This window comes from Leucopleurus acutus (assembly GCF_964270905.1).
Source record: "Leucopleurus acutus genome assembly, chromosome: 11".
Taxonomy (NCBI): Eukaryota; Metazoa; Chordata; class Mammalia; order Artiodactyla; family Delphinidae; genus Leucopleurus; species Leucopleurus acutus.
In genome coordinates, this window is record NC_139152.1 from 54,226,433 (window position 1) to 54,240,100 (window position 13,668).

Consider the following 13,668-nt stretch of genomic DNA (forward strand, 5'->3'; position numbering starts at 1 on the left):
TGGGGGCTTGCATAAGCCACTTACCTTGTTTGTATCCTACTTTATTCATCTAAAAAAAGACTCAGATTGGACAAACGGATTCTAAGGTCCCTTTCAACTTTAATATTCCTTTACACTATTCCATGTGGGGAAAAAGTACAGTTTGAGATAATGAAGTTGATGACACAAAACACCCAGGCAAATGTAACATGGTAGCCAATCAATTTTCAACCAAACCATTATACTAGAGATGGAAAGCAATTCTTAGGAAAGAAAAATAAGCCGTGTAGTCATAAAACAAGCAAGTTTGCCCTATTTCTATATAACCGATGTTTCTCATTTGGGATTTTGTGAATCAAACTAAGTACAGCTAAGGTTTGAATCATTCAGTATCTCACATCCAAGACCTGCCACTTCGATGATCACTGTTTTTAACATAGAAATAAATGGCTTTTATGCTCGGAAACCTCAGATAGGTAAGCATGACCTATGAAATGTGCTGCCCTCTCTTCTTCCCTTCCTCCCCTCCTCTGCCTCACTCCCCCACCCTGTGATGGCTGTGTTCAGCTTTTGCACACAGAGGAGCAGGGACCAGCCATCTTTCCAAAGTGTAGGTGAAAGTTCTCACTCTATCCTTATGGCACGCTTAGCAAGAGACAGAATCCAAATTTGATGTCAATTCCAGGAAGCAGAGAGGATGTGGTTACATGAATTTACAAACAAACAAACTTGTAAAGGAAACTAGTGAGAAGAAATTACTTGAACTAATTACCCACAACAATTCCTAAAAATTCTCAAACTGCAAACAGCCACTACCAAAATTGTTTTTCCTCTGAGAACAGTGTAGGACACCTTTCAATGAAATAAAAGAAAGTGAGCAGCCTTCTTAAAATGCATTTTGAACATCTCAGGCAATTTAAAGCCTGAATTGGCTAACTAGGGACTTTAGATGCAGACATTGTTTAATAAAGTAACTTAGCTAACAATGATTGTATGCACACACATCACAATTGTTGCTCAATACCTATTAGAATAGGCAAAGAACAACAACAAAAGAACAAAAAAAAATTGTAAATACAAATGCCCTATTTTCAAAAGACCTAAACCATATTCCTGTTCCCCCCTTTCTCTGGTTTTCCTGAAAGGACCTCAGTGGGAAAGGTGAATGGGTCGCTGAGGACTGCCCTGAGTAGCTTCACCACACAGCTCACACCTGCCTAAGTGAGTCAGGATGAAAGCAGAAAAGAGTGGCTACCTTGGAGGAACTCCATGCCTAATTCAAAGCCATTACACATGTGCAAAAAGGCGCCAGGGCCATAGGTGAAAGTGGCTCACATACTTTCACATTAGTAAGATTAAACTCCTTTTCAAGTCATTCAATAACCATACCCTGCCTGGACTCAGGCAGGTCAGGATTTCTATCATGGATACGAACAGAGCTAAGAGAATACTTATAAAATGCACATTATCTGTCTTAGAACTTGAATATTATCCTATGTGATTAAATAAAAATATACATTGAAAACAGGATCAGAGGGCTTCCCTGGTGGCGCAGTGGCTGAGAGTCCGCCTGCCGATGCAGGGGACACGGGTTCGCGCCCCGGTCTGGGAGGATCCCACATGCCGCGGAGCGGCTGGGCCCGTGAGCCATGGCCGCTGAGCCTGCGCGTCCGGAGCCTGTGCTCCACAACGGGAAAGGTCACAACAGTGAGAGGCCCGCGTACCGCAACAAAAAAAAAAAAAAAAAAAGGCATTTTTATAACCCAGTATTTAAGGAACAACAAATAAAAGCAACAAATACCATAAAACTGAATTTCAGTACCCTTTTTTTTTAGCTTTTTGTTGCAGTAAGGTTTATAAATCAGTTCTGTAATCAGTGCCAGGTTTTCTTAAGTAAAAATACCAAATGAATCATCCATGTGAGAATTTCAGAGTAAATGGTGATTTGGGGCAGATAACATTACATAAAAGATGAGGTATAGGACATAGCAACATGTTCAGAATTTCATAGGTTTATAAACATTCTCCAAAACTCCTGCATATTCAATGATAGATTACTAACTTAAAGGAACAGGAATCGTCCTACTAATGATTCCTGCCAGAAAAACCAATTCCCCATAACACAGGTGAATTTTTTAGTTTAAATCCCGGTTAAATTCCTTCAGCCAATACCTTTACCTGAATTGCTTTAGAAAGTAAAACAAAGTTTAAAATCGTAGAGTCTTAGAACCTGAAAAATCTGAAGAAACAAATATCCCTCCTATCACATTTTAGGAAACAAAACCCCAGAAAAGTGTGGTGATTTTCCCAAAACAATTGTTTAGTTTATTGAAACTCTAACTCTAGAATTATGAAAGGATAGATGAATGACGAAAGGAGATTTTAAAAAACCAAAGACAGTCATCCCATGCACAGTGACATTCATTAAGTCAACATAAAATCAGGGAAGATTTAAAATCAGTCTATCACCATGATCACTACTCAAAGTCAGTTTTGATGGAGTTACAGAAAAATTATCCATTTTTAGGATAACTTCTCCTTCATACTATCAGACCCTACTGATATTTTCATTCAGGTTTTGGCATTTCATGAAATTATAAGCTGTGCTGTATTTCAGATGAAGGAAAAGATGGTAAAATTTGAAACCAGAACCCTTACAATAGAAGAGACGTTATCTAGGATAAAATTAAATATCAACAAACACTTGAGAATGTACTAAAGGAGGGACAGACCTATTGGGGACCTTTCTGGGAAGGTCTTTCTCAGCTCAGTCGTTCATTTTTTATTTTTTATTTATTTTTCTTTTTTTCGGTACTTGGGCCTCTCACTGTTGTGGCCTCTCCCGTCACAGAGCACAGGCTCCGGACGCACAGGCTCAGCAGCCATAGCTCACGGGACCGGCCGCTCCGTGGCATGTGGGATCCTCCCAGACCAGGGCACGAACCCGTGTCCCCTGCATAGGCAGGCGGACCCCCAACCACTGCGCCACCAGGGAAGCCCAGTCGTTCATTATTATACGTATAACGTCCTTGTGGTAATCTGAACCATCGGATAAACTGACAAAACAGAGAGGTAAGTTTCTTTCAAGAAAGAAACACCACAGGGAGAAAAATAATAATGATACTTCTGGTTTATCAATAGCTCCATTAACTAAGATGTGAACGTCATCAGTAAATTTCACCAAGGTTTGAGTCTCAATGTAAATAATTTTTCTAAGCCATCTAGGGAAATGCAGGGCATAAAACTTTCAAGTCATGCCAAAGACTAATTAGAATAGATACGTTGTAGATGTAATTAAATTCAACCATGTTCACTCTTTGAGGATTGGTCTTAAGGATGAGTCTCACCCTTACTATTTTTCAGCTATAAAATACAGCTATTTTACACCTGTAAATTATAAGGGGATGTCTCTCCTACCCCATTCAGACAGAACCTGAAACGGAAGCCAAAAGATGCACTGGGAGGTCATTATGTTGTATGACGTGGCTTCTTTAAAAGCCCTGGCAATTTGACATTTGATGAAATGTCAAATCCCAAGTGTCAGAGCCCATTGCGACACCTTCTGTTTATTATGTAGCAGTTTGAAGTTGGAGATTCGATATGCATCTAACTCCAAAAGTTATATGTTACATAACGGGTACTTTCTGATAAATCATCGGGGAAAACATGTCCATTCTGCATCTAAAGCAAATGACTTTTGATGTTCAGTATCTTATCCTTAGCATGATCTTGACAAATCAGATAAAACATGATTCTCTTTAAGTTACTGCATTTAATGTATGAAGACTACTGTCTTTGATATGTAATTCTCCTAACTCTAGTTTAGGGCTACTTCTTAGATATCTCCATACATATTTCTCCTTGTGGGCACATTTTGTAAACTTATAAAGTACTTTTGTTGTTTTTAAATTCTTACCAAAACTAGTAGGATGCAGGACTTTGAGATTGTTTGATTCTATCTGCACAAACACATCACAATACAAACCCAAGAAGGTGTGAATTTGACTCAGTATATATTGGTTGTAAGAAATATGTACAATGAACACCAAGGTAACTAAAAGTTCCTAAGCTCCTTTTTTCTTTTCAGTCTCCGAGTTTTCAGAATTATGCATGCAAACTGACAGTATTTTTTGATGTGACACAAATCTTAATTAAATTCAATGGAAACTAAGTTCAGGAAACATAGATCGTCACTACAATAGAACAGATTATTCATGTAAAAGCATGATTCATGTAAAAGCATGATGAAAGAGAAACATCTCTAAAACTCAGGAATTACTCGGTAAAAGCAACACAGCCATATTATTCAAGCAAATGTCAAAGAATTATAATCTTTCATTATTTTGTTATTGCCACCACGTGAATTTTCAACCCTCAACTTTCATCAATCCCAACAGAATTTCTGGCATTTAGAACTAATTCTCATGGATTCCAATACCACGGAAATGGAATCTAAATTATTTATCAGTCAACACTCACAAGTTGTAAATGGTACATATTCATGGTTAAACATCAAAAGACCAGGATATATTAGAACCGAAATATAAGTTTATAAAGATCCTTATTCAAGAAGATAAAAATAATTTTGTAAATGTAGAGCATGCATAACTGCCAGTATCCCCCACTTAGGACACCTCATATAAACTACGTAGCTGCTTCTCTCTGCACCCTTGGGTGTTTCTAGGCATTTTAAATCTATTAGGACAAGTCTAAACCTCACCAGGAACTTAAAGCAATGATAAGCACAAGAAAAATTCTAGTTCTCTGCTATTTAGAAGCTCATTTACAAATATCTTGATATAGATATATTCTTTTTTTCTTAAGGTATCACTGCTTCTAGTTGACAGCAAATAAGAGTTCCCTTAACTTAGTAATAAAATTATGAACATGCATCAGAGAAAAGCATTTGAACTTCCTTGTACAAACAACACCTCAGATTAATCATAGGTAACTGTCTAGAAGTCTGCATAAGGAACAGTAATTATCAGCATCTGCTTGAACAATTATTTCTTCCAAATAAACTACTCTCCTAATCAAAAAGAAAACACAGTTATCTAAGAGCAACAATTAAAACCAAACGTGTTCTAACCACCTACTACATGGGCTTGCAAGACACTTTTTTGAGTGGCTCATTAAAATGCTAACATAATCAATTAATTGCACTGAAAATATTAACCATGTGTATAGATCCGGACAGTTTATACTGTCTAGATGCTATCTGATAGCTATTCTTGCAACAAATCAAGCAAAATGTAGCACTTCAGTACTTACAGACAGCTCCCAGAGAACACCATCTGGAAAACCTTTTGCATTTAAGATTAAAGCTCCACACAAGGTTTATTGTTAGCCCCAGCATGCGAGAAGGAGGGTGGAGGGTAGCGCTTACTTCGAAAATGCTCTGAGGCGTAATAATAGACATCCTCATAGCCCTCGTGGTAATCCTCTTCTGGTCGGTACTTTTTTCCCTTTCTTCTCCTAGATCTTCTTATCTGCTTGACAAAACCCAGGAAGCGGTCCATCTCTCGCTCACCTCACAGCCTGGCTCAGCCAGCACCAGAGTGTACCACCAGCCCAGCTGCCTGGGGAGCCAGCGGAGCATGAATGAAACCTTGGGCTGGGGGACGCGCTACCCTTCCATCTGCCTCCGTGCTACCACCAACGCAGAGATTTTAGCCAGGGGACAGGAAAAAATAACGATTAGGTTTACAAGATTTCTTACTTTGCTCAGTAAAATGTCAAGTGTGCAATTTAGAAAGAATTTTTTTTTAAAAAGGAAGAGAGGAAGTAAAATGATACTGAAAGACTAAGAGAAAAAATCAACAGCAAAGCTTTGTACTTCAAATTGCTTTGAAACAAAACAAAAAAAAGTTCAACGACAGATTCCACTGAGAGGCGAGGAGTCCCAGCACTAGAATTCCACTATCCACTGTCTCCATCATCAGGGGCGGGGGATGAAGGAGAAGAGAGGGGCGGGGAAACTTGTTAGTCAATGGACTGAACCAAAGCTAGAGACCCAAGGGACGTTTTCTTACCTGCTAATCCCACCCCCCAGAGCCTAGCACCCTTTAGGGCAAAGCATGTACTTGGGAAGGGTCTTGGCAAGGTATTGTTTGCAATGGGCAGATTGATTAATCCTTTGCTCACTCCTGCATATCATATTAATGAGCTGCAAAGTGGTTTCATCCATATGCACTGCCTCTTGCTGACAAAAGTGTGCAGTATGTGTTAATTGGAGCAGCAGGGAGAAGGCTCAGCAGCTGCTTTCAAATGACACATTTACCCACTGGGCATTAATGTATTCCAATTGCTGTTTGATCTAAATATTAAAATGCACTTCACAGAGAGGTTTCTCATAGGCTTAGTTATGGCATACCATAATCAGCAAATAAAGGAAACCGCACGGTTTGGGGGAAAGAAATATTAAAAAATCCAATTTCTGCTTACACTGAACTCAAATATCAATCTAGCTGAGTTGTTATACTTTTTTAAAAAATGTGAAAACAAATGGGCTAAATAGTATATAAAATTTAGTTCTTGATGAAGATGTAAGGAGGGAGAGAAGTTTTGAAAAATGCTCACACCCAGTTCGTCCTTTGTCTCTATAATCACAACCTTTTTTTTTAAAGTATGACAATCAGAAACACTTCAGACTAGACGAAAGAGGTACACTAAAGTCTAGACAGGTCAGCGTTAATCATGGATAATCTTTTTCTCTCCAGTTTCTTTTTCAGATCTTCCAATGAATGCAAACTTTTAACACCAGGAAAAACTCGATTTGTTTACAATATAATGAATCAAACATGTTAGCATATTACCTACTAAACTAATAATATTCTGCAGAAGCTCCATATTCCCAGAAATGTAACTTTTAAAAAAGCTTCTTACTATATAAAGGTTGTTCAATATCTATGCAATATCAAGTTTGTAGGAACATCCCAGAGGGAAGTGATTGCACTTTGCCTTATCTGTTCTTAGATTCACAGGCAATCTGTCTCTCCTCTAGCTTCTGACAGTTCTCTATCTTCAGATATTAACTGCTAATGATGGAGTAGGGAGACATTTACTCGAAGAGGTAAAAGTTCATCAATCAAGAACATTTCATCTCTGAAATATGTAAAGTTAGATTTACAGTTATGCTCAATGATTACATGAATTTCCCTTTTCCTAGAGATTTCCCTTCTTTATGCCTTATGAGTGAGCCCATGAAGAGAAACACAAACTTAATGATGCTGACAAAAAGATACTATAAAATGTTTTACGAACATCTTTAAACAAAAAAATCACTTGTCTGTAGGTTTTAAATCATTTATTATTCTCAAAAAATAAACTAGAACAGTTTAAAAACAGCGAACTAAATATGTGAAGATCTGGAGTCTGGATCTTGAATAAGTCACTAAATAAATGATAATAATAATACATATCCTTTTATTTCATTTAATCCTAACAACGACCTTTATAATGAGGTGATATCCCTATGGATGAGGGAAGAAGGTTCAAAGGTGTTTTACTGGTTTATCCAAGATCATGAAGGTAACACTGCCAAGTATTACCTAGTACCAGGTATTTTTTCATACAAATTCAGAGATTATCTCTTATTTGCATTCAGTGAATCAATTTTTTCTATGTACATCGTTTGCTATTGAAATGGAGTTTGAAAATAGTAGCAGACTTTCATTTTCAATTGGGCTAAACATATATCCTGGGTCACATGATTAATCTGTCAAATACACTTGTCCCCCAGAAATTATGCAGGCAACAAATTTTACCCAACTATCCCTGACTTACTATAACTCCTACATTTGTGGAGTCCACATTATTTAAGTTTTATAGTTATTAGTTCCCAGTTCAACCTGAAAGGGCTGACTGTACAGAACAGATGATGCTTTTTTTTTTTTTTTTTTTTTTGCAGTACGCGGGCCTCTCACTATTGTGGCCTCTCCCGTTGCGGAGCACAGGCTCCGGACGCGCAGCCACAGTGGCCATGGCTCACGGGCCCAGCCGCTCCGCGGCATGTGGGATCTTCCCGGACCGGGGCACAAACCGTGTCCCCTGCATCGGCAGGCGGACTCTGAACCACTGCGCCACTAGGGAAGCCCCAGATGATGCTTTAACAGAAGATCCTTTTCCCAGAGACCAACCTTAAAACATTTCATTACAGTTTACTGATTTTTAATTTTAGTATTTCAAGAGGCTGAGAGTTTCCCAAGCGGTGATAAGCAACTATTTTTAAACAAGAAACAATGCAAAGTAAAAGTATCTACATATGAAACTGTTCTCATAAATACACAGAAATTATGCTTAAGCACCTTCCTGTTATTTTCCTAGTTTCGTAGGATTTTATTCAAAAGGTTAACATTTTGGTATGTCATTATAATGACATGATTATTACACAAGATGAGATTTGGTGGTGCTAGGGAAAAGTTTTGAGTTCGGCCATATATTTGGAGAGGTATGGGAGAGGAGGTGACAGCCCTAATGAAAAATCATAGATGCTTGGGAAGCAGGAATAGGGAATCGGGTATTTAGAGGAGTCTACCTGGGTCACAGAGAATGAAGAAAGGTGGCAGTGTATGATGCAAGGAGAAAGGAGCACTGTGTATGTGTCACAATCCAAAAGACAGAAGGCAAGACACTTGCTACCCTGCCTGAGGGGTGTGCATGAGGACAGGATTCTTTAACCCATCATCCTGGGCCCATAATTCTGGGCCCAGAATTTTTCCCATGTTCTATCCTGAAGACTCCATATTTAGCAACCTAAAATCTATAAGAACTGAGGCACTGCAATAATTAACTAATACACCACAAGAGTTGATAAATTAGTGGAGTGAAGTTCAAGTCCATTCAAGTTAAGTACACTACGGTTTCTGTAGAGTCACCCTTTCACCCCATAACGCAAACACTGGTTAAGTGGTGCTATTCCCCAGTGACTGTACCCTACAGTCTAAACAGATGGGATGGTTTAGAGGCTGCAAATAGCAGTTGACAGAACAAGCAACTCCCACAATTGTGTTTCGTTTGGCTCACATTAGAGTTTTTTTTTTAACTGGGCCAATATCTAAAAGTCAGGAATTTCACAAATAAATCAGACATTAGCATTTTTTTTCCTTGTGAAGTCAAAGATCTGGCAACTCTGGGCCAAGTTCCAACATGGCAACTATGGATTAGAACTGAGCGGTGGCTGTCAACCATAAATAAACATGTGCTTTCCACTTAGCCACAGTCCCCTCTCCTGGGCCCAATTCTCTCATCCAGTTACCACCTGGCCCCTGTAGGCTTTTACGCTTGTGAACCTTGGTTGAGGTATTATCCTGCCAATTCCAAAACACTACATTTAAGAGAAATTTCAGCTCCCTTATATTTTCATGTAAAGAAAAAAGATTACTATGACAAATTGGTTTCAGTTGAACTAAATGTTCACTAAACTATAAAATTAACTTTCTTAGAAAAATATTTGTTCACATGGGAAAATGGGGAGATAAAGCAGGTTGAATTAGTCAACAAAATGTGCTTCAACCAAGAATAGCAAACACATACCAGCAATTTTTTTTTTTTAAAACAGCGAAATCTTTTCTTTCTGGGAAGTAGATAATTGCCTGAAGAGCATTTTCATGGTTTCCATACTCTTCTGAATTAGATTCTCTACTGCCTTTTAGGAAAAGAGGAACAGATCAACTATTGAGATTAAATCTTCGATTTACGATCTTCCCTAGATCTCTTGATTAGTAGGGCCCTTCTGTGTTGATTTAGATTGAGTAGTTGTTAGAGTATTTTCTGAGTAGTAGTATGGGACATCGAATCTATTAGAGAAATCTTTGAGACATTACATCAATCTGGCCCTTTTAGATGCCATGGTGTTTGCATGTGATGCCCAAAACTGCAGCAGACTCCCTGGGACCTGAGGGGAGACACTCGGACATACTGAAGACGGCAGAGCAGGCAGGGAAAACGCTCTGGGCCCTGGAAATGACCCTGTCAGACCCAACACCACTTTACTGCAGCAGAGATTTTTAATATGCCCTATTATTAGTCTAAATGAAATTTATAGATCATGCAACCCATATATAAATAATTTCAACATAAAGCGTCTTAATAATAATCTATATTTAGGTATATATTTAACAATAGATATTTCAATTAGTCATCTGAGGACACTTACCACACCAGAAGACGAAGCTGGATCCTTGCACCTACTTCTAATAAACAATTTCAAATTTGAGAGATGATCAAAAGCCATTCCATACAATTTACAGAAACTAAAAGGGTAGAGTCACAGATAGCACAGTAAAAATTAGTATGTTCACCATATACTAAAACTGAAAAATATCTCATGTCAAAAGAGTGAAAAGACAAATCACAGACTGGGAGAAACTATTTGCAAAAGACACATCACATAAGTGACGATTATCCAAAATATACAAAGAACCCTTAAAACTCAACAAGAAGAAAACAAACTGCCCAATTGAAAAGTGGGGCTATGACTTTAATAGACACCTCAGCAAGATTTACAGACAACAAACAAGCAGATGAAAAAATGTTCCACATCATAGGGCATCAAGGAAATGCAAATGAAAGCAATAATGAGATACCCGTTACCCCTATTAGAATGGCCAAAATCTGGAACACCGACAACACCAAATGCCTACGAGGATGTGGAGCAACAGGAACTCTCAGTCATTGCTGGTGGGAATGCAAAATGGTACAGCCATTTTGGAAGACAGTTTGGCAGTTTCTTACAAAACTGAACATACTCTTACCATACAATTCATCAATCACACTCCTTGGTATTTACCCCAAAGAGTTTAAAACTTAGGTCCACACAAAGATCTGCACTCGGATGTTTATGACAGCTTTATTCAGAATTGCCAAAACTTGGAAGCAACCCAGTTGTCCTTCCATAGGTGAGTGAATAAATAAGCTCTGATACATCAGATAATGGAATATTATTCAGCACCAAAGAAAAATGAGCCATCAAGCCAGGATGAGACGTAAGGGAACTTTAAATGCGTATTACTAAGGGAAAGAAGTCAACGTGAAAAGGCTACATTCCGTATGATTCCAATCATAGGACATACTGGAAAAGGCAAAACTATGGAAACAGTAAAAAGATCAGCGGTTGCTAGAAGTCAGCTGGGAGGGAGGGAGGGATGAATAGGCAGAGCACATAGCGTTTTTAGCGCAGTGAAACTACTCTGTATGGTACTACAATACTAGGTACATGTTATTATGCATTTGTCCAAACTCATAGAATGTACAACAACAAGAAGGAAACCTAATGGGCTCTGGGTGATAGTGATGTGTCAGCGTAGGTTCATGGATTGTAACACATGGAGCGCTCTGGTGGGGGACACTGATAAGAGGGGATTCTATGCGTGCGAGGGGGGTAGGAGGGTAGATGGGAACTCTCTGTACCGTCTGCTCAATTTTGCTGTGAGCCTAAAACTGCTCTAAAAGGTAAAGTCTGTTTAAAAAACAGATGTATGCCTCTCTATATAACAGTACGTATGCCTCTGCATACAACAGTATTAGTTTCTAGGCTCAAAGAATTATAAATAAGCTTTCACCTACAGGAATATTTATTCATAGAGATATTTGAATGTTATAAAGATGCAGGACGGTCTGTCAGCATTTCTCCCTCATTTCAGTACTTCTAGCACCCCAAGCCTCCATCCACAAAATGCTGGCTACCCTCCCCTTCCCTCCAACCTTACTCAGCGTTGTGACAATCCAAAATGTCCCTCTACATTTTCAATAGGTTTTTGGAAGGAACAATGGGTTGTTCCTTCTGACAACCACTGAGCTAAATTATAAATTAACCAAGCAAATGCTGCCCTACCCCTGGGATTCTTCTTCCTATGTGTGTAGTACCTACCCCCTGCCCCACCTTTGTTCTCCCCGTTTAAGATACTGTGAAGTGTGAAGACTAATTTTAACACTTAGCTATTTCAGCAGTTGATATTCGAAGACAGGTAATATCCTAAGAAATATGAGTGGTGTAATACTAATCCTTCCTGTCTTCTTGCTCTTCATGAATTTGTGTAAAATTTAAGAGAAACTAAGTTCCAAAATGAATGCTTCAGATTAAAAATAAGTTCTTCATACCACATGCAAGGCATTTAAATTATTATTCTGCCAGTAACTACGCTTAGGTTTACTAGAAGGAAAACAACGTCTGCTGGTATACGAGAATTAAGTCATTCTAGATAAAGTCACCAAAGCCCTGCAGCAGCTCAACCAACACTCCAGTTCGTACATTTATCTCAGTAATGAAAACACTTGTTTTCACTGTTAAAAAAAATAAACAGCAAAACAATAGCTCATGGTCGAAACAGGGCACATCAGAGCCTGAAGTAAAATGCTTTCAGTGTACAAGTAAATGTTTTCTATACTCTCCTCAGGCATACTTATCTGTGGGTAAGGAGACACATCCACACAGAGATAGGCACTTATTGCTCCTGGCAGATAGTAGATGCTCAATAAATCTTTTTTTTTTTTTGCATTAATATGATAAAAATGCCAAGATACCTTAGTTAACTAAAGATAGGTAATCTAATTAAATTTTTTTTAGGAATTTAGATTCACAAAATATTGATGTTAGAAAAGATTTCAGACATCATTCTCAGCCTCTCTAATCCCCACCGACATTCAAACCCAACGTTTGCACCAGATTCTAGAAATCCTACAAGGCCCAGCCTTAGACCTGTGTCTTCTTGATGCACCGCGGACCCTCGCCTGGAGCAGAATAAAGGACGTGTCCTCCGCACTCTGACGGCTCTTTGCTTCTGCCTCCGGTAACGTAACTTTACCTCCTCACAACATCCTTTGACTCAAAAGTCTAGTCAGTTAATGCACGGTAGTCATTACTACTCATTTGAGATACGTAAAATGGCATGCATATTTTTATTATTTGATGTGCTACCCTTGTTTTATTTCAGGGAAAATTATAAGTATATATTTCATTTACTTATGAAAAACTGCCTTTGCTCCTGTTTCCTATAAGGCTGTTTTCAGTCAATTAACCTTCATCATAATAACAACAACAACAAATTTAAATATCTATTGCTCTGAGCCTGTCTCCAAGAACTTCGTGTATTCATTTCATCCTGCCGACAATTTTATGAAGGTGGCACAGTCCTTTACCCTTATTTGTAGGTGAGGAAAGGAGATACAGAATACTTAAATAACTTGCTCTCCGCCGCACAGCTGAGGGTGGCATATTTACTACTGCGAAATGAAATTCGTACATCATATAACCATTACTTAGATAATTTAATAGATATAAACCTCCTAATAATAAACCAGGCAGTTTAGAGTTTATGCTCTTCACTATCATGCTATGCTTCCTCTCAAGAGTTCTTCTACTTGAACAGTACAGTATCTTTTAAAAGATGATTATAACAAATTGCTGTAGTAATTTTGATGTCACTGTATACATTCAAATGAATGATCTTACAGATTTATCTAAAATGTATAATGCGCTAGAAATGATCTATTTCATAAACATATAAATGAGGAAAAAGTATGATGAAAAACTTCAGATGTGAAGTTAAAAATCTGCAAGGGGAATGCATTTGTGTTTCAAATTCTCTTAGTGCAAAAAAGTTTGAGAAAACTGCCTAAATGTCGTGGTGATTTTTTCACCTTTGTATCCTCAGTTGCGAGAACATGCTCTATGTCTGATGAGCAGATGAA

The 13,668-nt window shown here is 38.2% G+C and overlaps 1 protein-coding gene across 7 annotated transcripts in view; it reads right to left on the minus strand.

The window, feature by feature from the left end:
• The window catches only part of GRIP1 (glutamate receptor interacting protein 1), a gene marked incomplete at both ends in the record, with an annotated part of 692,303 nt that overhangs the window by 425,828 nt on the left and 252,807 nt on the right, over nucleotides 1-13,668 (minus strand). For 3 of the 7 annotated variants that reach the window (XM_082849393.1, XM_082849392.1, XM_082849387.1), the window contains one exon: nucleotides 5,366-5,498. The exons of the other annotated variants lie outside the window; for them this stretch is intronic. In XM_082849393.1, the coding sequence (XP_082705519.1) occupies nucleotides 5,366-5,498 (133 nt within the window). Of the gene's footprint in view, nucleotides 1-5,365; nucleotides 5,499-13,668 lie in introns of those variants that run through there. 7 annotated transcript variants of the gene reach the window in all.